General features: G+C 46.6%; 1 protein-coding gene across 8 annotated transcripts in view; it reads left to right on the top strand.

The window, feature by feature from the left end:
• Positions 1–27,121, top strand: part of LOC106595326 (collagen alpha-1(XIX) chain) — a 252,114-nt gene that overhangs the window by 76,089 nt on the left and 148,904 nt on the right. For 6 of the 8 annotated variants that reach the window (XR_006756828.1, XM_045687093.1, XM_045687091.1 and 3 more), the window contains 3 exons: positions 4,794–4,823; positions 7,213–7,239; positions 8,076–8,129. Coding sequence is in view for 7 of the 8 variants with exons in the window: in XM_045687093.1 (XP_045543049.1) it covers positions 4,794–4,823; positions 7,213–7,239; positions 8,076–8,129 (111 nt within the window). In the remaining variant the exon portion in view is untranslated. The remainder of the gene's footprint in view (positions 1–4,793; positions 4,824–7,212; positions 7,240–8,075; positions 8,130–27,121) is intronic. The other 2 variants (XM_045687095.1, XM_045687088.1) reach the window with 1 other exon arrangement.

The following is a 27,121-nucleotide window of genomic DNA, read 5'->3' as shown; positions in this document are numbered from 1 at the left end:
CATGGTTAACCCCCTCTCTCCACACCTCTCCTGGGGCTTGGAGCATGGTGGAGAGCAGGCAGGTAGACCACTGGTCTGGAGCTCTGGGGGGAAGGATGGGAAGGGCAGGAGGAGATGAGAAGGGGGTGGCAGTTGGCATCCATGGTGGACCTACATGTGTGAGAGAAGTTGACGACAAGTTATCACATATGCCGAATACAACAGGTGTAGACCTTACCGTGAAATGCTTACTTACAAGCCCTTAACCAACAATGCAGTTTTAAGAAAATAGAGTTAAGAAAATATTTACAAAGAAAAAAATTAACACAGTAAAATAGCAATAATGAGGCTATATACAGGGGTTACCGGTACCGAGTCAATATGCGGGGGAAAAGGTTAGTCGAGCTCATTTGTACATGTAGGTAGGAGTAAAGTGACTATGCATAGATAATAAACAGTGAGTAGCAGCAGTGTAAAAACAAATGGGAGGGGGTTGTCAATGCAAAAAGTCCTGGTGGCCATTTGATGAATTGTTCAGCGGTGTTATGGCTTGGGGGTAGAAGCTGTTAAAGAGCCTTTTGGACCTAGACTTGGTGCTCCGGTACTGCTTGACGTGCGGTAGCAGAGAGAACAGTCTATGACTTGGGTGACTGGAGTCTCTATTTTTTGGGCCTTCCTCTGAAACCGCCTAGTATATAGGTGCTGGATGGCAGGAAGCTTGGCCCCAGTGATGTACTGGGCCGTACGCACTACCCTCTGTAGTGCCTTATGGTTGGATGCCGAGCAGTTGCCACACCAGGCGGTGATGCAACCAGTCAGGGTGCTCTCAATGGTGCAGCTGTAGAACCTTTTGAGGATCTGGGGACCCATGCCAAATCTTTTCAGTTTCCAGAAGGGTAAAAGGCGTTGTTGTGCCCTCTTCACGACTGTCTTGGTGTGTTTGGACCATGATAGTTGGTGATGTGGACACCAAGGACCTTGAAACCCTCGACCCGCTCTACTTCAGTCCCGTCGATGTTAATGGGGGGGTGTTCGGTCCTCGTTTTCCTGTAGTCCACGATCAGCTCCTTTGTCTTGCTTACATTGAGGGAGAGGTTGTTGTCCTGGCACCACACTGCCAGGTCTCTGACCTCCTTCCTATAGGCCGTCTCATCGTAGTCGGTGATCAGGCCTACCACCGTTGTGTCGTCAGCAAACTTAATGATGGTGTTGGAGTTGTGTTTGGCCACACAGTCGTGGGTGAACAGGAACTACAGGAGGGGACTAAGCATGCACCCCTGAGGGGCCCCAGTGTTGAGGATCAGCGTGGCAGACGTGTTGTTGCCTACCCTTACCACCTGGGGGCGGCCCATCAGGAAGTCCAGAATCCAGTTGCAGAGGGAGGTGTTTAGTCCCAGAGTCATTAGCTTAGTGATGAGCTTTGAGGGCTCTATGGTGTTGAATGCTGAGCTGTAGTCAATGAACAGCATTCTCACATAGGTGTTCCTTTTGTCCAGATGGGAAAGGGCAGTGTGGAGTGCGATTGTAGGTATTACATGTACAGGATACACATGGTAGACACTGTCCAATTAAATGCTTACTGGCAGGTTCCTTCTGGACAATGCAACAACAATAAGAAATAATAAAATATAAGAATACCAACATAAAATAAATGGCTCAGTAGAATAGAATAAACCTCTTCTCTCCTCAGCTCTCCTCTCCTCAGCTCTCCTCTCCTCAGCTCTCCTCTCCTCAGCTCTCCTCTCCTCAGCTCTCTTCTCCTCAACTCTCCTCAACTCTCCTCAACTCTCCTCTCCTCAACTCTCCTCTCCTCAACTCTCCTTTTTTCAACGCTCCTCTCCTCAACTCTCCTCTCTTCAACTCTCCTCTTTTCAACTCTCCTCAACTCTCCTCTTTTCAACTCTCCTCTTCTCAACTCTCCTCTTCTCAACTCTCCTCTCCTCAACTCTCCTCAACTCTCCTCTCCTCAACTCTCCTCTCCTCAACTCTCCTCTTTTCAACTCTCCTCTCCTCAACTCTCCTCTCCTCAACTCTCCTCTTTTCAACTCTCCTCTCCTCAACTCTCCTCAACTCTCCTCTCCTCTCCTCAACTCTCCTCAACTCTCCTCTCCTCTCCTCAACCCTCCTCAACTCTCCTCTCCTACCCTCTCCTCAACTCTCCTCAGGTCTCCTCTCCTCAACTCTCCTCTCCTCAGGTCTCCTCTGCTCTCCTCTCCTCCCCACTAACTCAGTCTAGGAGTTCTAGATGCCAGTCTCTCCCAGTAGACCCTCAGCGTTTAGTGAATCCCAGTAGAAGCCTCAGCATGCTTCATGCATAGTGCTCCTATAATTGGGCTGGCTGCACTGTCTGCTTGTCCTCTCTAGTTCTGTTAACATGAGCCCAGGGGAGAGGGAGCTTAGTGGGAGCATAGCCTAGAAACTCCTAGACAGAGACGGGTAGATTAATATACACACACATGCATGGGTGCACACACACTCACAGAGACGCACGTACATGCGCACACACACAAACAATGCATGAACCCACGCACGTACACACACACACTAATACACACAGGGCCTGGCTGGTGGTGTTAGGGGAGGTGATGGGTGGAGATTAAGAGTATACTGTGAGTGGTTAGCTAATTATCTGCCCTGCCACGTCCCATTAGCACTGGAGCGAGGCAGAGTGTGTGTGACACAGTCCCTTTCATGTCACCCAAATACTTACCAAACCCCAACCGAAAACTGTCACTGTTGACGAGATATTTACTCTAGCTAATTATACATTAATACGAGACGAATCAGGATAACAGAAATTCTATCCTGGCTATCGAGAACACCATGGTTGGCGTTACCAGGTCTTCTCACAACAGACTTGTAAACAACATTGCGGTGATAGTCTGAACACTACTGAATGCTACTAAATGGTAGTATAGATGAACTATTCGATATACCACATTCAGTTTAACCCAAGGTTTCCCTTTTACAAGTACTGTGTACATATGATATACATTGAGAATGAATTGAGTTAGTAAAGCAGTACTTTGTGAGATAGAACATTGTGTTTTATAGAGGGGCATCACGGTTCCTAGCTGTCATTCATGTTTATAGCCACTGTCACAGATACCAAAGGCTTGTCAGCCACCTTGTTAAACGATAGATTTCTGTCCACCGTTTTAAAGAGGCAATCTGTGATTCAAAAAAACAATGAAGCGCCACCATGCCACAGTTTTGGTAAACGGCTAAGGGATGGGGCTGACACAGCTACTGTATGGATGCAAGGACTGCCCATCCATGAGATCAAAATAATAGTTTTAACCATGTTCTGAAGCTATACAGCAGGGGTAGACAAGCCTGTTCCTGGAGTTCACAGGTACTGCAGGGTTTTGTTCTAACTAGGCACAACACCTGACCATCTGAGTTAATTGATCAGTTCAGTGATTGCCTAAATTCAACACACTTGGTCTTCCAGGTCGATTAAATCCATAACAGGAACTGCTTACCCCTGATGTACAGTGTTTGTTTACAATTATATTGTTTACAAACAATGGAGTAAAATAGAAGCTTATATTTGGGGTTTTGATGGGGTGCGACAGTTGAACTAAGCTCATGAAGCATTTGAAGTTATCATGGGTATATATCACCCCCCAAAAAAGTACAAAAATGGATGTACCAACTACAGATTGCACCTTTAAGCACAGAGACAGGGGCCTGTGAGTGACTTTCACATTCTGTACACATGTCATGTTATGAATGGCTATTTTCTGCAGCTGCTGCTTCCAAGAAAAAGGCGTCAGTGTTTTTGCGAGGATGCCAATTGAAAGGGGACACCACTTATTTGGGATGGATGTGTAAGCTGATAGGTTGATCTGTGGCCCTGGATGTGGACAGTAGTTTGTGAGGACAGACAACTCTGTCTGTCTGTCTGTCTGTCTGTCTGTCTGTCTGTCTGTCTGTCTGTCTGTCTGTCTGTCTGTCTGTCTGTCTGTCTGTCTGTCTGTCTGTCTGTCTGTCTGTCTGTCTGTCTGCCTGCCTGCCTGTCTGTCTGCTCCCCTCCCTTCCACCCACAACACCAGTAGGAGTGTGACTGTGAAAGGCCCTAACCTGGGTTCAAATAGTACTGCTTAGACTCAGTCCCTTCTGACCCACATTCATAGCAGGATTTTTCAAAGAATTGTTACGAGATTACAAAAACCATAACCTGCCACATTCTGATCAATCTACCAATGCAGTTTTGTTCTTCTGATTGACCTACTGTCACGTCCTGGCCAGTATAAAGGTTAATTAGTATTGTAGTTTGGTCAGGACGTGGCAGAGGGTATTTGTTTTATGTGGTTCAGGGTGGTGTGTTTTGTAAAAAGGGTGTTTGATTTAGTAATTCCGGGTTTTGGTTTATGTTTAGGTATTTCTATGTGGAGTCTAGTGAGTGTATGTCTATGTTTGATTAATTGGGGTTGGGACTCTCAGTTGAAGGCAGGTGTTGTCTATCTGCCTTTGATTGAGAGTCCCATATAGTAGGGTGTGTTTGTGTTTGCTTTTGCTTTTGTGGGTGATTGTTCTGTGTTTAGCCTTGTGCCTTGCAGACTGTCAGTGAATTGTTCGTTTTCTTGTTTGTTGTTTTGTATTCATTTTGAAGTGAATAAATGTTCAAAATGAACAACTGCACACCTGCTGCGTATTGGTCTACCTTTTCCGACGATGATTTCGTTATATCGTCAGAAGACGAAGAAATCCCTGACACCTATTTTGTATAGTGTATAATGTGTCTTCAATTAGACTGATATTGTAACTGTCATATTGTAGTTGTCATTGTTTTGTCTTGTTTGTTTCAGGTGGAGAAAGAGGGACTCAAGGGAGATCAGGTATATTCATATTTTCCTTGACATTTCATTGTTTTTGTGGTCCACTGAGTCTGAAGCTCATATCCTTATGTACCCACCAACACGTACCTCTCTATGCTGTTCTGACAGGCTGTTAAATAAACCATAAATGAAACAAAACAACTCTCTCCTCCTGATCCAAATCAATTTGATGAAGTGCACTTTTTATTATGTAATTTGTCACAGAACAATGGCCCTGCCTAGGTCAGATTTACAATAGACCCAGGCATACAGCAGTTTATATGAGGCCTTGTCAGAGGAGGAATGACAACTGCAAGAGTTATGTTGGAGAACTATGGGAGTTCCTAATATTGATGGCGTACGGACAATCAACATCATTGTGAATGACAACTACAGTATTCTTTGTAATTTGAAATGTTCAAAACATTGTTTGTTTGATAAAAAAAAACATGTTTTGGTAACACTTTACTTAAATCCTGCAGATATAATGCTTCAGAACTTGTTATAAGCATATATGAGCCTTTATATCGTGGCATAATCAAATCAAATTGTATTGGTCACATACACATATTTAGCAGATGTTATTGTGGGTGTAGCGAAATGCTTGTATTCCTAGCTCCAACAGTGCTGTAATATCTAACAGTGCAGTAGTATCTAACAATTCACAAGAATACACACAAATCTAAAAGTAAAAGAATGGAATTAAGAAATATATAAATATTAGGACAAGCAATATCAGAGTGGCATTGACTAAAATACAGTAGAATAGAATACAGTATATACATATGAAATGAGTAAAGCAGAATGTAAACATTATTAAAGTGACTAGTGTTCCATCATTACAGTGGCCAGTGATTCCATGTCTATGTACCTGTATATACGGCAGCAGGGTTGAGTAACCGGGTGGTAGCCGACTAGTGATGGCTATTTAACAGTCTGATGGCATTGGGATAGAAGCTGTTATTCAGTCTCTCGGTCCCAGTCTCTCGGTCCCTGTACTGACCTTGCCTTCTGGATGATAGCGGGGTGAACAGGCCGTTACTCAGGTGGTTGATGTCCTTGATTATCTTTTTGGCCTTCCTGTGACATCGGGTGCTGTAGGTGTCCTGGAGGGCAGGCAGTATGATCCCGGTGATGCATTGGGCAGACCTCACCACCCTCTGGAGAGCGCTGCGGTTGCGGGCAGTGCAGTTTCCGTACCAGGCGGTGATACAGCCCGACAGGATGCTCTCGATTGTGCATCTGTAAAAGTTTGTGGGTTTTAGGGGCCAAGACAAATTTCTTCAGCCTCCTGAGGTTGTGGACGCGCTGTTGCACCTTCTTCACACCACTGTCTGTGTGGGTGGACCATTTCAGTTTGTCAGTGATGTGTACGCCTAGGAACTTGAAGCTTTCCCCCTTCTCCACTGCGGTCCCGTCGATGTGGATAGGGGCGTACTCTCTCTGCTGTTTCCTGAAGTCCACCATCAGCTCCTTCGTTTTGTTGACGTTGAGGGAGAGGTTATTCTCCTGGCACCACTCAGCCGGGGCCCTCACCTCCTCCCTGTAGGCTGTCTTGTCATTGTTGGTAATCAGGCCTTTCTACTGTTGTCATCTGCAAACTTGATGACTGAGTTGGAGTTGTGCGTGGCCGCGCAGTCATGGGTGAACAGGGAGGATAGGAGGGTACTATGATGTTGAAGGCTGAGCTGTAGTCAATGAACAGCATTCTTACATAGGTATTCCTCTTGTCCAGATGGGTTAGGGCAGTGTGCAGTGTAATGGCGATTTAATCGTCTGTGGATCTATTGGGGTAGTAAGAAAATTGAAGTGGGTCTAGGGTGTCATGTAAGGTAGAGGTGATATGATCCTTAACTAGTCTCTCAAAGCACTTCATGATGACAGAAGTGAGTGCTACGGGGTGATAGTAATTTAGTTCAGTTACCTTTGCTTTCTTGGGTACAGGAACAATGGTGGACATCTTGAAGCATGTGGGGACAGCAGACTGGGATAGGGATGGATTGAATATGTCCGTAAACACTCCAGCCAGCTCGTCTGCGCATGTTCTGAGGACGCGGCTATGGATGCCATCTGGGCCGACAGCCTTGTGAAGGTTAATACGTTTAAATGTCTTACTCCCGTCATCCACGGAGAACAAGAGCCAACAGTCGTTGGGAGCAGGACACGTCGGTGGCACTGTGTTATCCTCAAAGCACGCAAAGAAGGTATTTAGCTTGTCCGGTAGCAAGACGTCGGTGTCCGCGATGTGGCTGGTTTTCCCTTTGTAATCCGTGATTGTCTGTAGATGCTGCCACCTACGTCTCGTGTCTAAGCCGTTGAATCGCAACTCTACTTTGTCTCTGTCTTACACCTATGTAACCAGTCTTACACCTATGTAACCAGTCTTACACTTATGTTTTGCATCTGACAGGGTCCACCTGGCTTAACTGGAGATACGGTACGCCCAGCACCAGCAATTAAACTTGAATGAAATAAGATCTAGGTATTTTCATACAGCAATTAAGCCAACTAGGCAGCCAGTGGTCTTTGTGCTGCACAGGAGGTTGGTGGCATCTTAGTTGGGGAGAACAGGCTCGTGGTAATGACTGGAACGGAATCAGTGGAATGGTATTAAATACATCAAACGCATGGTTTCCATGTGTTTGATGCCATTCCATTTGCTCCATTACAGCCATTATTATGAACCGTCCTGTCAGCAGCCTCCACTGGTGTGCTGAGAACATGTGGCTCTAACATCTGTCTCCGTAGCAGCTTTATAAGCAACAAGCTGTTAACCCATAGCCTGATCCAGGATCTGTCTGTGCTGCCTTTCTAACTCATATTGTCATTGGCAACAGGTCTGGGATGAGGCCATGAGTTTACATCTGTCTCCACAGAAACAAGCTGGATACACACTCATTCTAACACTGAATGCCATCCAACCAGCCTATCTAGGAATCCATCCAGCATCCAGCTAGCCTGGTCCATTGCTGTCCTTGTCGAGCCAATCTTCCTTTGGCATGGCAATGAGTAGGAAGGCATTGGCATGATAGCACAAACAGATCTGGAACCAGGCTAGCATCCAGCCCCTCTCTCTCTCTTACACAGAAGCGACATTTCAACAAATGGCAGAATATCAATAGCGTGTCAAACAGCGGAATGTTAGGCTATGTGTCCAGTGTTACTGGTGCTATAAGAGGCCTAGACCATGAAGCTCGGGTAACGCAACACCCATAGCCTGGCCATACACAAATGACAGCCCTGCTCTGATACCCTTCTGTCTTCTGTCCCTAGGGATCCCCTGGGTTGCCAGGTCAGACGGGGGCTCTGGGCAAAGAGGGCAAAAGGGTGAGTAAATGCCACACACACAATCACACACAGGCACTGCTACTCTTTGTGTGGCCTGGGCTGGGCCTAGCTCCTGCTTCTGGACCCCCTCCCTGGGGACGGCCTGTAGGGGCCTGAGTTAGCCTGGGCTGGGCCTAGCTCCTGCTTCTGGACCCCCTCCCTGGGGATGGCCTGTAGGGGCCTGAGTTAGCCTGGGCTGGGCCTAGCTCCTGCTTCTGGACCCCCTCCCTGTGGATGGCCTGTAGGGGCCTGAGTTAGCCTGGGTGGGCCTGGGCTGGGCCTAGCTCCTGCTTCTGGACCCCCTCCCTGGGGACGGCCTGACAACAGCTGAGGATAGAGTGTGGGGTGGATTTAGGGGCTTGAGTTAGCCTGGGTGGGCCTGGTAGGGTCTGGTTGGGCCTGGTAGGTTCGAGCCCTGGGGGAATGCTAATAGTTTGACTACGTTTAATAAATGTCTCAGAGAGGTCAACATGACTGGCAGCACACGTGGCCAGTCCCAGCAGGCAGCTGTCCTAAGCAGTGTTATGTTTCCTATAAAGGGCCATACATGGTTAAAAGAACAATGGCTGTGACTGTACAAACAAGAACATTCCAGTTCTACCCACTTGGCCCACTTGGATTTCACCCCTTGCTACATTCGAGCAATCTTAGAGCTCTCACTGCAGTGGTCAATATCATTTTTACATTTTAGTGGTTTAGCAGACGCTCTTATCCAGAGCGACTTCCAGTAGTGATTGCATACATCTTTTTGCATTCAACTGAGCCTTGATTAAACTACAGCATGCATGTTATGATGCAGTTATACTGTGATGCTTCAGATGCAGGATCTTAATTTGATCACCCTGTTACAGGAGAAAGTTAAGGTATTTTAGGTTTAAAAAGGCTTCTTAAAAGTCTATCCACGTTAACATTTTTGACCTGATTTTCTCTTCCTAAAAATGTATCAACCCATCCAAAAATGCACATTTCCTGTTAATGCAGGATTATTTTCCTGTTGTAGCAAAATGGCTCAAATTAAGATCCTACACCTGTATGTTACCAGTATCGGATGGGTCCAACTTCCAAAACAAGGCTGGCTACCTATAAAACTGTGACCACCTGTTTTGAACACAGGAGGCTGCTGAGGAGAGAACAGCTGGAACGGAGTTAATGGAATGGCATCAAACACATAGAAACCATATGTTTGATGTATTTGATACCATTCCATTGATTCCGCTCCAGTCATTACCACTAGGTGCCACCAACCTCCTGTGGTTATGAGCCACACACTACAGTACTGTGGATCATTTTGCAACAGCTAATGGGGATCCTGATAAAATACCAAATACCAAATTGTAAGGATTGCACTGTAGGGAGTGTTGAGATTGTCCCGTTATGTTGGTTTTCAAACGTAAGTAGTGTACTGACTTTAGAAGCAAGCTGAAAGATGACTTGTTAGAGGCCTGATTGGTGTCACACGTTTTCTCCATCCCTAGCAAACACAGCTGATTAATCAACTTGCATTCTAAACTGAAGATCATGATTAGGGGATTTTATTTATTTATTTTATTTCACCTTAATTTAACCAGGTAGGCTAGTTGAGAACAAGTTCTCATTTACAACTGCGACCTGGCCAAGAATAAAGCAAAGCAGTTCGACACATACAACAACACAGAGTTACACAAAAAAAATACAACATTTTAAAAAAAAATGCAGGAAATGAAATGAAATGTATGCATTCACTACTGTAAGTCGCTCTGGATAACAGCATCTGCTAAATGACTAAAATGTAAATAAATTTGATTTGATTTGACTTGACCTGCTCTTTCCATGACTGACCAGGTGAATCCAGGTGAAAGCTATGATCCCTTATTGATGTCACTTGTTAAATCCACTTCAATCGGTGTAGATGAAGGGGAGGTGACAGGTTAAATAAGGATTTTTAAGCCTTGAGACAGTTGAGATATGTATTGTGAGTGAATGGGCAAGACAAAATATTTAAGTTCCTTTGAACGGGGTGTGGTAGTAGGTGCCAGGCACACCAGTTTATGTCAAGAACTGCAACGCTGCTGGGTAATTTACGCTCAACAGTTACCCGTGTCTTTCAAGAATGGTCCACTACCCAAAGGACATCCAGCTAACTTGACACAACTGTGGGAAGCATTGGAGTCAACATGAGCAGCATCCCTGTGGAACGCTTTCGACCCCTTTCTGAGTCCATGACTCGACGAATTGAGGCTGTTCTGTGGGCAAAAGGGGGGAGTGGGGGGGTTCTTAATAATGAAGGTATTCTTAATGTTTGGTACACTCAGTGTATATCAACAGTTTAGTGCTGTTCCTGAACTTTTCCGTAGCTCTCACTGACACTGCATGAGCTAACAGTGAATCACATTCTCAATGCAAGAATTCCTGGACAGAAAGAGAGAATTCATATCGGAAGTTAGTTAGAGCTGATGGCGGGTGCTACTGTCCATATCCTCACACCAGAAGTGGAACGTTGCAACATAGCGTATCTGACCTCAGAGGCAACTGAATCGCTCGGTGTCAAAGGTCACAATTATAACGTGACCTCTATGAGAACTTGAACATAATGTCCAATTTCTACCCAATCATAACCCCTTTAATTGGTTTCAGTCTGTGTTTGGAGTCCAATTGGAGTCCAATCAGCATATTGTAATGTTTCCTCGCTGGGTTTGGACCACTGTTCATTAAAAGCAGTGAGCCCCATAGGGGAATAAAATAGCATTTAAACTAATGTCTTCTTGAGTGTGGAACATGCCTGGGTTCAAATATGATTTGTTTTCTTTCTTTTTAACTGCACTTCATTTGAGCTCGCCTGGCGTGATGGATCTGGAGGAATAGGCAAAAACCCTGTCAACTGGCACTCTAGTCAGGCTCATTCAAATGCTTCTTTTTGTTGTTGTTGAAAGAACTCAAATACTAATTGAACCCAGGTCAGGTGTGGAAGGGTATCTCCTTCAGTAGTAATGTGTGAGTGGAGTGGTCGTTACACTAAGCCAGTCGGCCATTTGAATCAGTGTCAAAAAATGTTGTTCTGTTGAAGACACACACAACCTCTCTATTAATACCCAGGATGGGTCCCAAATGGAGTCCTGTTCCCTGCTGTATGTAGAGCACTACTTCTGACCAGAACCCTATGGCGTAGTGCACTACTTCTGACCAGAGCCCTATGTGGTAGTACACTACTTCTGACCAGAGCCCTATGAGGTAGTGCACTACTTCTGACCAGAGCCCAATGAGGTAGTGCACTACTTTTGTCCAGAGCCCTATGAGGTAGTGCACTAATTCTGAGCAGAGCCCTATGTGGTAATGCACTTCTTCTGAATAGTACAAAGGGTTCCATTTGTGCCGCAGGCTCTGTCTTTGATGGCTGCTGGCCTGCATGGCTTCCTGGTTATTATGAAGGTGCTAAAGTTTCCCCCATTTAAAGCCCTGAACCTGTCACATGTGGCCCATATGAAACTGAGAAATCACAAATTGACTTCCTGTTAGTTGTGTGACGTCCTAGGACAAAGTGACAATAAAGTCTGTGATTGGGTAACACAGTGTAGATCTGTAAACGTTGAGATAAAATAGACTACCATCCCATGACGTGTCCAGGGAAATCCAGACGAACTATACATCTGCCATCGCCTTACGTAGGCTGTGATACCCAGAGCTCGACGAGCCACTTATTCAGCGGAATGTCAGCTTTCAATGAAAAACAAAAACCTGGTAAGTTTCTAACAGATTTTATTCATATAAATATAAACTATGCACTTTTGACGCAATGGTGCACCAATCAGCTTTAGGTGGTTAAAGCTCTGAACCTGTCACATGTATCCCAGGGAAGTTGTTGATCAACCTGTGTCTTGGGAAGCCTGAGGTTTAAGGACAGGAAAGAAGACGTATTATTGGGGTCGGGTCTCTCTCACTCTCTCTCTCACTCTCTCTCTCTCGCTAGAAGGCCAGTTGATATCTCTCACCCAATTAACAAACCCTCGCCCAACATTCCACCTTAGTTTTACACCTTGTGAGTTCCCAGACCTGGGTTCAAATACTATTGAAAATCATTTGAAATACTTTGATTGTGCTTGATTGAGTTAGCCAATGCGCAAAGGAACCAATAGAATAGTCCCAAATCTGCAAGTCTGGCACTTCAGGAAGGGTAACGCTCGACAGTATTTGAACGATTTGAAATAGTATTTGAACCCAGGTCTGCCTTTCACACCTTCTGGGTTTCCACTTGGTAAGGTGGCCTCAGCTGCCACGGAATCTCTTGACTTTACTGTCTCTGAGCGCTCAAGACCTTTACGGAGTAGACGGAAGTATCAAGCTACTATCAAGGTATTGGATTAGACATTTGATTTGAGGTATAAGCTGTCGTCCAACACAGCCCCTCTCACACTGTCTGCTTCTGTTCAGTTGAAGAAAAACAACCGATCAGGCCCCTACCGTACGTCTCCCTTTAAAGAGACGTAAGAGGGCGTTGGAACAGGTGGGAACAGGGGAACAGGAGCAGAGAAGGAAAGGGTGTATTTCAATCATTTCTGGTCAAAGATGTATTCATGTACCTTTATTTATACAGGCTACTCTCATTGAGACAAATCTCTTTTACAAGAGAGACCTGTTAATATATATAAACTGGGTGGTTCGAGCCCTGAATACTGATTGGCTGACAGCCGTGGTATATCAGACCGTATACCGCGGATATGACAAAACATTTGTTTTTACTGCTCTAATTACGTTGGTGACCAGTTTCTAATAGCAATAAGGCATGAGAGGGTGTGGTATATGGCCAATATACCACGGCTAAGGGACGTGGTATATTGCCTAAGACTATCCCTTAGCCGTGATATATTGGCCATATACCACACCCCTTATGCCTTATTGCTTAAATATAGCACAGGAGGATGTCAAGTCAGTATAACATGGTCCTTCACTGTCCTCCATGTGACTCCATAACAAATCACAACACAGTTGTATATCTCTGTTTGATCACATGACTTTAATGGTTGACCTTAACAACACGTCAGGATGGCAGTAAGGGGGTAGTCCACTGTCATACAGTCTGCAGGAAAGATAAGAAATGCTTTGGAGTTGGACTTTGTAGTCATTAAGGTGGTGGTGTGTGTGTGTGTGTGTTGTTTTCAATAATAAAGCCTTGTGTCTGCATCACACCATGGTGGAGGGTAGCACCATTAATAGTCATGTGACTTGCTTGCCATCCATTATGCATACAGTAGCATTGACTGGGAATGGCAGTCTAGGACTGTGTCACAAATGACACCCTATTACCTATATAGTGCACTACCTTTAACCAGAGGCCTATGCGCACCCTGTGGGCTTTGGTTTCAAGTAGTGTGCGAACAGGGGTGCCATTTGGGACGCAGCCTCTAACACTCTGCAGGAGATCCAAAGGGAAGAGGAAGGGTGCCTGTTAAAAGGATGTCTCTCCTTGCCGCTGGCGACACAGTCAAATATGAATCAGAAGCTATTGTGATGATGTGCTAAGCTTCATGTCGTCATTGTAGGTTGGCTGTGTCCTACACTGGACCAGAGAGGAACAGGGACTAGGGGAGCGGTGGTGTAGGGATCTGGGGGTTTTACACTGTAAAGCTGCTCGGCATTGGCAGCAAATGGACATCAGGCTGTGTCCCAAATGGCTATTCCCTAAATAGAGCACAATTTTTCTGTATAGCCCTATGCACCCTTGTAATAAATAGTGCGCTACAAATGGAATAGTGTGACATTTGGGTCTGTTATAAGACAGAGAGAAGTCTGGACTGAGTACTTTGAAAGGAGCATGTTGTTTTGTGCATGTTGAAGGGAATGAGACGTGAGGATTTGGGATTTGACAGTGGGAAACTTGTTGGCGTTGGCAGCTTCTGGGCATTAGTGTCACGCCCTGAGAGAGATGGTTTGTTTCTCTATGTGGTTAGGTCAGGGTGTGGGGTGGGCATTCTATGGTGTCTATTTCTTTGTGTTGAGCCGAGTATAGTTCCTAATCAGAGGCAGCTGTCTAACGTTGTCTCTGATTAGGAATCATACTTAGGCAGCCCTTCCCACCTGTAGTTGTGGGATCTTGTTTTTGTACTGCTCGTTAAGCCTGCAAGATATTACGGTCGTTTGTATTTGTTTATTATTTTGTTTAAGTGTTCTGATTTAAAATAAATAATAAGATGAACACTCACCACGCTGCACCTTGGTCTAATCCTTTTGACGATTGTGACAATTAGAGTCTGTGATAAGACTGAACCGATAACTGAGTAACTGAATAACTTCCCTGTTAGGGCAATACATCTGGACTCATCTTCTGAGCTATCAACAGAATCACAGTGTTGCTCTCCTTCCTTCCTCCCTTCACTACTAACTAGCTCTACTACAACGCTGGTACAATGGGCTCCTGAGTGGAACAGCAGTCTGAGGTACTGCATCTCAGTGCTAGAGGTATCACTACAGACATCCTGGTTCAGCGGTCTGAGGTACTGCATCTCAGTGCTAGAAGTATCACTACAGACACCCTGGTTCAGCGGTCTGAGGCACTGCATCTCAGTGCTAGAAGTATCACTACAGACATCCTGGTTCAGCGGTCTGAGGTACTGCATCTCAGTGCTAGAAGTATCACTACAGACATCCTGGTTCAGCGGTCTGAGGTACTGCATCTCAGTGCTAGAGGTATCACCACAGACACCCTGGTTCAGCGGTCTGAGGCACTGCATCTCAGTGCTAGAGGTATCACCACAGACACCCTGGTTCAGCGGTCTGAGGCACTGCATCTCAGTGCTAGAGGTATCACCACAGACACCCTGGTTCAGCGGTCTGAGGCACTGCATCTCAGTGCTAGAGGTATCACTACAGACACCCTGGTTCAGCGGTCTGAGGCACTGCATCTCAGTGCTAGAGGTATCACCACAGACACCCTGGTTCAGCGGTCTGAGGCACTGCATCTCAGTGCTAGAGGTATCACTACAGACACCCTGGTTCAGCGGTCTGAGGCACTGCATCTCAGTGCTAGAGGTATCACCACAGACACCCTGGTTCAGCGGTCTGAGGCACTGCATCTCAGTGCTAGAGGTATCACTACAGACACCCTGGTTCAGCGGTCTGAGGCTCTACATCTCAGTGCTAGTGATATCACTACAGACACCCTGGTTCGAATGCAGGCTATATCACAACCGACCGTGATTGGGAGTCCCATAGGGCGGCGACACAATTAGCCCAGCGTTGTCCGGGTTTAGCCGGAGTAGGCCGCCATTGTAAATAAGAATTTGTTCTTAACTGACTTGCCTAGTTTAAAAAAAAGAAATGACCATGTTATTATATTAGGGGACACAACCCACACTGGACTATGTACTCCTCACTCTCCCTTCAAGCTGAAACACACACTGCTCACAGCAGCACACAGGAGCACGGAGCACACAGGAGCACACAGGAGCACACGGGAGCACACGGGAGCACACGGGAGAACACGGGAGCACACAGGAGCACACGGGAGCACACTGCTCACGTCACACAGGAGCACACTGCTCACATCACACACAGGAGCACACTGCTCACATCACACAGGAGCACACTGCTCACATCACACACAGGAGCACACTGCTCACATCACACACAGGGGCACACTGCTCACATCACACAGGAGCACACTGCTCACATCACACAGGAGCACACTGCTCACATCACACACAGGAGCACACTGCTCACATCACACAGGAGCACACTGCTCACATCACACAGGAGCACACTGCTCACATCACACAGGAGCACACTGCTCACATCACACAGGAGCACACTGCTCACATCACACAGGAGCACACTGCTCACATCACACAGGAGCACACTGCTCACATCACACAGGAGCACACTGCTCACATCACACAGGAGCACACTGCTCACATCACACACAGGAGCACACTGCTCACATCACACAGGAGCACACTGCTCACATCACACACAGGAGCACACTGCTCACATCACACAGGAGCACACTGCTCACATCACACAGGAGCACACTGCTCACATCACACAGGAGCACACTGCTCACAGCTGGTTTATCACAACATACACTGCTTTGGGAAGCTGCTAGCTGCAGAGTAGTGTGTGGATTCAATACAAACATGTGTTTACCGCTGGGCAAGGCAGTGGGTAGCTGTGGATGAATAAGTGTGTGTGTATCACACAAAGCAGGCTAGGTGCTGGAGCTCTGAGCCATGCCCTATGGGAGACATACTGGAGCTCTGAGCCATGCCCTATGGGAGACATACTGGAGCTCTGAGCCATGCCCTATGGGAGACATACTGGAGCTCTGAGCCATGCCCTATGGGAGACATACTGGAGCTCTGAGCCATGCCCTATGGGAGACATACTGGAGTTCTGAGCCATGCCTTATGGGAGACATACTGGAGCTCTGAGCCATGCCCTATGGGAGACATACGCCTTATTAGAAGCATGACTGTACCTGTTAAATGTATTTAAAGCCCTCTGCTAAAATTAAGCCAGAAATCTATGGTATAGTGATTCCCTTGTTTTGGTTGGTATATTATATCTGATTACCTTTTTTCAATGTTTAGCAGCAGAGCAGAGTAGAGATTAGCACAATCAAATAAATGATTTCTTACATGTTTTTACAATAATTGTCTATTGTTAATAATTCACTTTAGTGTTTGATGTATTGTGCATCAGGAAGAGGAACCGACTTGGGGCATACACACTGTACTGTAGTGGCAGGAAGGAGAGGCCTCTTGTCTTAGTCTTGCATGGTTTTGGGGAACGCATGGCTCGGAGAGACACACGTATTGTGCAGCATTTGTTTTTATGAGACACAGTCTGATACTGGGACTGGATAACAGATGAAACTCCAGCAAGCCTTGAGGACCCTCCACAGAACAAGTCATCTGGCTACGGATGTCGGATGTGTACTGAGGAGATGAATTCTGAATGATCCTCTCTAGTACAGAGGATTTATTTTGGTCATGAGATTCAACAACTTTCCTTCTTCGTTGTGAGTTACGTTGTGAGTTACTGAACACAAAGTGTTGAGTAGAAGTAGTGACACACAGTACATAGACAGCATACAGGACCTAGGTGACTTTACCACTCGGGTAGAGTAGAGTTTAGCAGACAAGCAACACGTGGAAAGCATACGTGACTAAACGTGGAGAGTGTACACGTGACTATACCATGGAGACGTCTCAGGAAGAGTAAACTTATCCTAGCCTATGTGCCATAACAGACATGTGTCACATTCTGACCTCTTCTTTCATCTGAACTCTTTAACCCCCCACCATCATCATCTTCCAAAATGGCAGCCTCTTTGTTGAGAGGAGCTATCTGTCCTTGTACCTTAGCTGTAAAATGGCATTGCGTGGGAGCCACAACAGCACATGAGCAGCATGCCAGTCTGGTCAAATAGCAGAGGACAAAACAGACTGATGAAAGGATAGAAAGCAATAGATGACCTAGTCAGTCAGTCAGTCAGTCAGCAGAGACAGTCAGTCAGTCAGCAGAGACAGTCAGTCAGTCAGTCAGCAGAGACAGTCAGTCAGTCAGCAGAGACAGTCAGTCAGTCAGCAGACACAGTCAGTCAGTCAGTCAGTCAGCAGAGACAGTCAGTCAGTCAGTCAGCAGAGACAGTCAGTCAGTCAGTCAGCAGAGACAGTCAGTCAGTCAGCAGAGACAGTCAGTCAGTCAGTCAGCAGACACAGTCAGTCAGTCAGTCAGTCAGCAGAGACAGTCAGTCAGTCAGTCAGCAGAGACAGTCAGTAAGTCAGTCGGCAGTCAGTCAGTCAGTCAGTCAGCAGAGACAGTCAGTCAGTCAGTCAGCAGAGACAGTCAGTCAGTCAGTCAGTCAGCAGAGACAGTCAGTCAGTCAGCAGAGATAGTCAGTCAGTCAGTCAGTCAGTCAGCAGAGACAGTCAGTCAGTCAGTCAGTCAGTCAGCAGAGACAGTCAGTCAGTCAGTCGGCAGTCAGTCAGTCAGTCAGCAGAGACAGTCAGTCAGTCAGTCAGTCAGCAGAGACAGTCAGTCAGTCAGTCAGTCGGCAGAGACAGTCTGTCAGTCAGTCAGCAGAGACAGTCAGTCAGTCAGCAGAGACAGTCAGTCAGTCAGTCAGTCAGTTTGCAGAGACAGTCAGTCAGTCAGTCAGTCAGTCAGTCGGCAGAGACAGTCAGTCAGTCGGCAGAGAGAGTCAGTCAGTCAGCAGAGAGAGTCAGTCAGTCAGCAGAGACAGTCAGTCAGTCAGTCGGCAGTCAGTCAGTCAGTCAGCAGAGACAGTCAGTCAGTCAGTCAGTCAGTCAGCAGAGACAGTCAGTCAGTCAGTCAGTCGGCAGAGACAGTCAGTCAGTCAGTCAGCAGAGAGAGTCAGTCAGTCAGTCAGTCAGCAGAGACAGTCAGTCAGTCAGCAGAGACAGTCAGTCAGTCAGTCACTTAGTCAGCAGAGACAGTCAGTCAGTCAACAGAGACAGTCAGTCAGTCAGTCAGCAGAGAGAGAGTCAGTCAGTCAGTCAGTCAGCAGAGACAGTCAGTCAGTCAGCAGAGACAGTCAGTCAGTCAGCAGAGACAGTCGTGCAGTCAGTCAGCAGAGACAGTCGTGCAGTCAGTCAGCAGAGACAGTCGTGCAGACAGTCAGCAGAGACAGTCGTGCAGTCAGTCAGCAGAGACAGTCGTGCAGTCAGTCAGCAGAGACAGTCGTGCAGTCAGTCAGCAGAGACAGTCGTGCAGTCAGTCAGCAGAGACAGTCGTGCAGTCAGTCAGCAGAGACAGTCGTGCAGTCAGTCAGCAGAGACAGTCAGTCAGTCAGTCAGCAGAGACAGTCAGTCAGTCAGCAGAGACAGTCAGTCAGTCAGCAGAGACAGTCAGTCAGTCAGTCAGTCACTTAGTCAGCAGAGACAGTCAGTCAGTCAGTCACTTAGTCAGCAGAGACAGTCAGTCAGTCAGCAGAGACAGTCAGTCAGTCAGTCACTTAGTCAGCAGAGACAGTCAGTCAGTCAGCAGAGACAGTCAGTCAGTCACTTAGTCAGCAGAGACAGTCATGCAGTCAGCAGAGAGAGTCAGTCAGTCAGTCAGTCAGCAGAGAGAGTCAGTCAGTCAGTCAGTCAGCAGAGACAGTCAGTCAGTCAGTCAGCAGACACAGTCAGTCAGTCAGTCAGTCAGTCAGCAGAGACAGTCAGTCAGTCAGTCAGCAGAGACAGTCAGTAAGTCAGTCGGCAGTCAGTCAGTCAGTCAGTCAGCAGAGACAGTCAGTCAGTCAGTCAGCAGAGACAGTCAGTCAGTCAGTCAGTCAGCAGAGACAGTCAGTCAGTCAGCAGAGATAGTCAGTCAGTCAGTCAGTCAGCAGAGACAGTCAGTCAGTCAGTCGGCAGTCAGTCAGTCAGTCAGCAGAGACAGTCAGTCAGTCAGTCAGTCAGCAGAGACAGTCAGTCAGTCAGTCAGTCGGCAGAGACAGTCTGTCAGTCAGTCAGCAGAGACAGTCAGTCAGTCAGCAGAGACAGTCAGTCAGTCAGTCAGTCAGTTTGCAGAGACAGTCAGTCAGTCAGTCAGTCAGTCAGTCAGTCGGCAGAGACAGTCAGTCAGTCGGCAGAGAGAGTCAGTCAGTCGGCAGAGAGAGTCAGTCAGTCAGCAGAGACAGTCAGTCAGTCAGTCGGCAGTCAGTCAGTCAGTCAGCAGAGACAGTCAGTCAGTCAGTCAGTCAGTCAGCAGAGACAGTCAGTCAGTCGGCAGTCAGTCAGTCAGTCAGCAGAGACAGTCAGTCAGTCAGTCAGTCAGTCAGTCAGTCAGCAGAGACAGTCAGTCAGTCAGTCAGTCGGCAGAGACAGTCAGTCAGTCAGTCAGCAGAGAGAGTCAGTCAGTCAGTCAGTCAGCAGAGACAGTCAGTCAGTCAGCAGAGACAGTCAGTCAGTCAGTCACTTAGTCAGCAGAGACAGTCAGTCAGTCAGCAGAGACAGTCAGTCAGTCAGTCAGCAGAGAGAGAGTCAGTCAGTCAGTCAGTCAGCAGAGACAGTCAGTCAGTCAGCAGAGACAGTCAGTCAGTCAGCAGAGACAGTCGTGCAGTCAGTCAGCAGAGACAGTCGTGCAGTCAGTCAGCAGAGACAGTCGTGCAGACAGTCAGCAGAGACAGTCGTGCAGTCAGTCAGCAGAGACAGTCGTGCAGTCAGTCAGCAGAGACAGTCGTGCAGTCAGTCAGCAGAGACAGTCAGTCAGTCAGTCAGCAGAGTCAGTCAGTCAGTCAGCAGAGACAGTCAGTCAGTCAGCAGAGACAGTCAGTCAGTCAGCAGAGACAGTCAGTCAGTCAGTCAGTCACTTAGTCAGCAGAGACAGTCAGTCAGTCAGTCACTTAGTCAGCAGAGACAGTCAGTCAGTCAGCAGAGACAGTCAGTCAGTCAGTCACTTAGTCAGCAGAGACAGTCAGTCAGTCAGCAGAGACAGTCAGTCAGTCACTTAGTCAGCAGAGACAGTCGTGCAGTCAGCAGAGAGAGTCAGTCAGTCAGTCAGTCAGCAGAGAGAGTCAGTCAGTCAGTCAGTCAGCAGAGAGAGTCAGTCAGTCAGTCAGCAGAGAGAGTGGGTGTGTGATTGGCAGGGACACCAAGGGAGATGTTACATAATTACATGTTTTTCAGTTTTCGAACACCTACATGTTGAAGGGTTTTTCTTAATTTTTTACTATTTTCTACATTGTAGAATAATAGTGAAGACATCAAAACTATGAAATAACACATATGGAATCATGTAGTACCAAAAAAAATGTGTATAAAATATATATTTCATATTTGAGATTATTCAAAGTAGTCACCCTTTGCCTTGTTGACAGCTTTGCACACTCTTGGCATTCTCTGAACCAGCTTCATGAGGTAGTCACCTGGAATGCATTTCAATTAACAGGCGTGCCTTGTTAAAAGTTAATTTGTGGAATTTCTTTCTTTCTTAATGCGTTTGAGCCAATCAGTTGTGTTGCGATAAGGTAAGGGTGGTATACAGAAGATAACCCAAGCGCTATGATGAAACTGGCTCTCATGAGGACCACCACAGGAAAGGAAGACCCAGAGTTACATCTGCTGCAGAGGATAAGTTCATTAGAGTTACCAGCCTCAGAAATAGCAGCCCAAATAAATGCTTCTGTTACTTGACCTCCTCGAGGTCAAGTAACAGACACATCTCAACATCAACTGTTCAGAGGAGACTGAGTGAATCAGGCATTCATGGTCGAGTTGCTGCAAAGACGCCACTACTAAAGGACACCATTAAGAAGAAGAGACTTGCTTGGGCCAAGAAACACAAGCAATGGACATTAGACCAGTGGAAATGTCCAAATTTGATATTTTTGGTTCCAACCGCTGTGCCTTTGTGAGACACAGTGTGGGTGAAAAAATTATCTTTGGATGTGTATTTCCCACAAGAAAGCATGGAGGAGGAGGTGTTATGGTGTGGGGGTGCTTTGCTGGTGACACTGTCTGTGATTTATTTAGAATTCAAGGCACACTAAACCAGCATGGCTACCACAGCATTCTGCAGCAATACGCCATCCCATCTGGTTTGGGCTTAGTGGGACTATCATATGTTTATCAACAGAACAATAATCCAACACCTCCAGGCTATGTAAGGTCTATTTGACCAAGAAGGAGAGTGATGGAGTGCTGCATCAGATGATCTGGCCTCCACAATCACCCAACCTCAACCAAAATGAGATGGTTTGGGATGAGTCGGACCACATATTGTAACATGACACAAGATAACATGACATATTGTAACATAACATTGTTACGGCTGTCGTAGAGAGGGGAGAGGGGACCAAAGCGCAGCGTGGTAAGTGTTCATTATATTTATTTAACAATGAAACACTAGAACAAAGAAGAAAAAAAAAAGCCAAACAGTTCTGTCAGGTAACGAAATACAAAACAACTACCCACAACTACCCACACCCTGACCTAACTAAACAGAGAAAAATGTCTCTCTCAGGTCAGGGCGTGACAAACATGAAGTATTGAACATGACATAAGATAACATGACATAAGATAACATGACATATTGTAACATAACATAAGATAACATTACATATTGTAACATAACATGAAATATTGTAACATGACATAGCATGGAGTGGCGTAGCATAGCGTCACAAGCAAAAACACCATCCTCTACTGAAAAAAATCACTTCCTATTCAGCTCTAATGCGTTAGTACTGAAACAGGATACAGCAATACTATCCACATGTACAGTTCATTTGGAAAGGATTCAGAACCTTTCACTTTTTCAAATCTGAGACACATTGTAACCGCTCCGAAGGTTTGGTGGGCGACCCTGACTTTGGCAGATCCGGTCAGGCGGGCCACTCTGGCAGCTCCGAACAGGCGGGCCACTCTGGCAGCTCCGAACAGGCGGGCCACTCTGGCAGCTCCGAACAGGCGGGCCACTCTGGCAGCTCCGAACAGGCGGGCCACTCTGGCAGCTCCGAACAGGCGGGCCACTCTGGAGGCCTAGTCCTGGGAGGTGGCACCGGACGGACCAGGATGGGGAGACCCACTGGTGGCCTGGTCCTAGGAGGAGGCACAGGATTGACCAGGATGGGGAGATCCACTGGAGGCCTGGTCCTAGGAGGAGGCACAGGATTGACCAGGATGGGGAGATCCACTGGAGGCCTGGTCCGAGGAGAAGGCACAGGCTTAACCAGGATGGGGAGACCCACTGGAGGCCTGGTCCGTGGAGCAGGCACAGGACAGACCAGGATGGGGAGACCCACTGGAGGCCTGGTCCGAGGAGGAGGCACAGGCTTAACCGAGATGGGGAAACCCACTGGAGGCCTGGTCCTAGGAGGAGGCACAGGACTGACCAGGATGGGGAGACCCACCGGAGGCCTGGTTCGAGGAGGGGGCACAGGCTTAACCAAGATGGGGAAACCCACTGGAGGCCTGGTCCGTGGAGCAGGCACAGGACAGACCAGGATGGGGAGACCCACTGGAGGCCTGGTCCGAGGAGGAGGCACAGGCTTAACCAGGATGGGGAGACCCACTGGCAGACTGGTCCGATGAGGAGGCATGGGCTTGACCAGGATGGGAAGACATGCAGGAGGCCTGGTTCTGGGCGTAGGCACAGGACGTGCCGGGCTGGGAAGACATGCAGGAGGCCTGTTTCTGGGCATAGGCACAGGACGTGCAGGGCTGGGAAGACATGCAGGAGGCCTGTTTCTGGGCGCAGGCACAGTCTTCACCAGACGGCTAGCACGCACCTCAGGACGAGTATGGAGAACTGACTCAGGTGACATCAATTCGCTGACACGCTCCGTAGGGCGAATGCCGTGCCTTATGCACCAAACCAGCAGGTCTCTCATCTCTCTCTCCTCCAATCTCCCCATCAACTCCTTCACAGTCTCTGCTTTGCACCCTTCGCTCACCTCCAACGTCAACCCGACTGGCTCTGGTTCCGACCTCGGCACCGCCGACTGTCCCGTGTGCTCCCCCAAAAAAATCTTGGGGCTGCCTCTCGTGCCTGTAGCGCTCTCTCTCCTCATACCATCGCCTCTCCGCTCTCGCCGCTTCGATCTCCCACTGCGGGAGGCGATACTCCCCAGCCTGAGTCCATGGTCCCTTTCCGTCCATTAATTCCTCCCATCTCCAGGAATCCTGAACGTTCCTCTCCATCTTCTCCAACGTCCATGAGTCCTTCTCCTGGTGCCTCTTCTTCCTCCGCTGCTTGGTCCTTGTTTGGTGGGTAATTCTGTAACGACTGTCGTGCGAGAGAGTGGACCAAAACGCAGCGGAGTTAGTGTTCATCATATTTAATTAAGCAAGAACACTATACAAAAACAAATCAAGAAACTGACAGCCAAACAGTCCTGTCAGGTGAAACACAATGACAGAAACAATTACCCACAAAACCCCAACGGAAAAACATGCACTTATGTGTGACTCCCAATCAACAACAACGAACTTCAGCTGTGCCTGATTGGGAGCCACACACGGCCCAAAACAAAGAAATACAAAAACATAGAAACAGAACATAGAACGCCCACCCAATGTAACACCCTGGCCTAACCAAAATAAAGAACAAAAAACCCCTCTCTAACTTGATTGGAGTCCACCTGTGGTAAAATCAATTGATTGGACATGATTTGGAAGGGCACACACCTGTCTATATAAGGTCCCACAGTTCTAAGAGCCCAGGAGGTGACCAAGAGCCCGATGGTCACTCTGACAGAGCTCCAGAGATGGGAGAACCTTCCAGAAGGACAACCATCTCTACATCACTCCACCAATCAGGCCTTTAGGGTAGAGTGGCCAGGCGGAAGCCACTCCTCAGTAAAAGGCACATGACAGCCCGCTTGGAGTTTGCCAAAAGGAACCTAAAGGACTCTCAGACCATGAGAAACAAGATTCTCTGGTCTGATAAATCCAAGATTGAACTCTTTGGCCTGAATGCCAAGCGTCACATCTGGAGGAAACCTGGCATCGCTCATCACCTGTCCAATACCATTCCTACAGTGAAGCATGGTGGTGGCAGCATCATGCTGTGGGATGTTTTTAAGCGGCAGGGACCGCTAGACTAGTCAGGATCGAGGAAAAGATTAACGGAACAAAGTACAGAAAGATCCTTGATGAAAACTTGATACAGAGCACTCAAGACCTCAGACTGGGGTAAAGGTTGACCTTTCAACAGGACAACAACCCTAAGCACACAGCCAAGACAATGCAGGAGTGGCTTTGGGACAAGCCTCTGAATGTCCTTGAGTGACCCAGCCAGAGCCCGGACTAGAAACAGATCGAACATCTTTGGAGAGATCTGAAAATAGCTGTGCAGCGATGCTCTCCATCCAACCTAACAGAACTTGAAAGGATCTTCAAGCTTGTAGAGTCATACCCAAGAAGACTTGAGGCTGTAATTGCTGCCAAAGGTGCTTCAACAAAGTACTGAGTAAAGGGTCTGAATACTTATGGAAATGTGATATTTCATTATTATAATTGTTTTAATACATTTGCAAAAATGTCTGAAAACCTGACTTTGCTTTGTCATTATGGGCTATTGTGTGAAGATTGATGAGGGGAAAAACTATTTAATCAATTTTAGAAGAAGGCTGCGTAACAAAATGTGGAAAAATTTAAGGGGTCTGAAAACTTTCCGAATGCACTGTAAATGTCATTGCCTATGCTTGATGATGTGATGTTTGGTATGCACAGAGCAGCAGTCCAAATTTTCCCCACAGGGATCATAAAGTCATTATCGTAGAGGAAGAGTGTATTCACATTATTGATCAAACAGAGATGATTATAGAGAGAAGACCGAGCTCCTATGGCTCTGGGCTATGGGAAGTCTTACATTTCACAGACCATTCATTTTCCTGTATTGACTCTAGGTGTGTCCCATGTGGCATCATATTCCCTATATAGTGCGCTACTTTTGACTAGAGCCGTATTTTCACTGGTCAAAATTAGTGCACTACATAGGGAATAGAGTGCCAGTTAGAACACAACCCTCTTGTTCTATTTTCTCTGTGATCATTAGCCAGACCCTGACACTGGGTGATTATAGATGTACAGTCAATCTAATTATATACTAATTACCCTCAGCCTATTGTGTGAAGTACCCCTTTAATACAAGACATTGTTAGAGATCATAGTCATTATACATTATTGAAAATTGTTTCAGCTAATTCATCAAAAGGATTTTTTGGTGTTTATGTGAAGGACAAATTATCAATCTTGTGGTCTTTGTTAGTGTGATGAGATTGATGATGATGATGATGATGATGATGATGACGATGACAATGTCACAAAGCCATCTGTCATATACAGTATGTGTGTTGCTATGATTGTCAATGGCTGATATATACTTGGATACTAGCTTTAAACATTAAGCATTTTCGTGTAAGGGACTGAGTAAGCAGAGACAGTATACTATTCACAACACACAAATATCAAAGCGGTTGGGATTATGTTGAAAATAGTTTGCCTCCAACTGAAAAAACAAGTAAAAACACAGCAAGTGGGATGATCCACACGCTGGCTGGTCCACGTTTTATTTCACAACAAGGAGATAGGAATGGGACTCACCAAACCATTAGATACGTGATACATGTCAGAAAGGAAGTCGATAAATCCCTGTATGTACAGTTGTTGGATCAGAAGTGATTTTCTCAGGATAGTGAATGTCCCCCAGCTGTTATGAGAAGAGTTGATGGTCAGTAATTCAAGACATGGGGTTCCTTCCAAAATGGCACCCTAATACCTTCATAGTGCACTCCTTTTGCCCAGGGCCCATAGGTCTCTGGTCAAAATAAGTGCATTATATAGGGAATAGCCATTTTAGACACAAACGTTTTTCTCCAACAGCAATGATATCACTTTATATCCAGCCGTTATTTTCAGCATTAACCATTGTGATACAACAGTCCACAATGCCAGATAACGTATACTCTGAGCAAGCCCGATGTCTAATGTTTCAGGGCTTTGGTGTTTAGCACTCTGATTGGTTACACACTTTCTTCTTCGTGCGCCTTCCAGTTTTTCACTTTTATGTGAATGTCACACGGTGAGAGGATTACTAGCTGAGCCCTGTGGCCTTGCTGTGTGACATGGCTATTCAATGTAAAACAGTACAAGTGGAAGGGCTATCTCTAATGACTCTATGTTACAGTTGTAGAGTGATAGTAACTGTATGTTAGGGAAGTGAAGGGATGACTGTGAACTGACCAATGGCTGGATACTACACTGATCCACACATAGGGATATGAAGGACAGTAACAGTATCTCAGGAGTGGTAGTGGTGTTTAGGGTTTTCCAATGGCAGCCCTGGTCCACAGTGATGTAGAGGAGAGTGGTAACATATAGAGATAGTGATGTAGAGGAGAGTGGTAACATGTAGAGATAGTGATGTAGAGGAAAGTAGTAACATGTAGAGATAGTGATGTAGAGAACAGTGGTAACATATAGAGATAGTGGTGTAGAGGAGAGTGGTCACACATAGAGATAGTGATGTAGAGGAGAGTGGTAACATATAGAGATAGTGATGTAGAGGAGAGTGGT

The sequence above is a fragment of the Salmo salar genome, chromosome ssa01 (genome assembly GCF_905237065.1).
Source record: "Salmo salar chromosome ssa01, Ssal_v3.1, whole genome shotgun sequence".
Taxonomy (NCBI): domain Eukaryota; kingdom Metazoa; phylum Chordata; class Actinopteri; order Salmoniformes; family Salmonidae; genus Salmo; species Salmo salar.
This window is presented reverse-complemented; position numbering and strand designations above follow the sequence as displayed.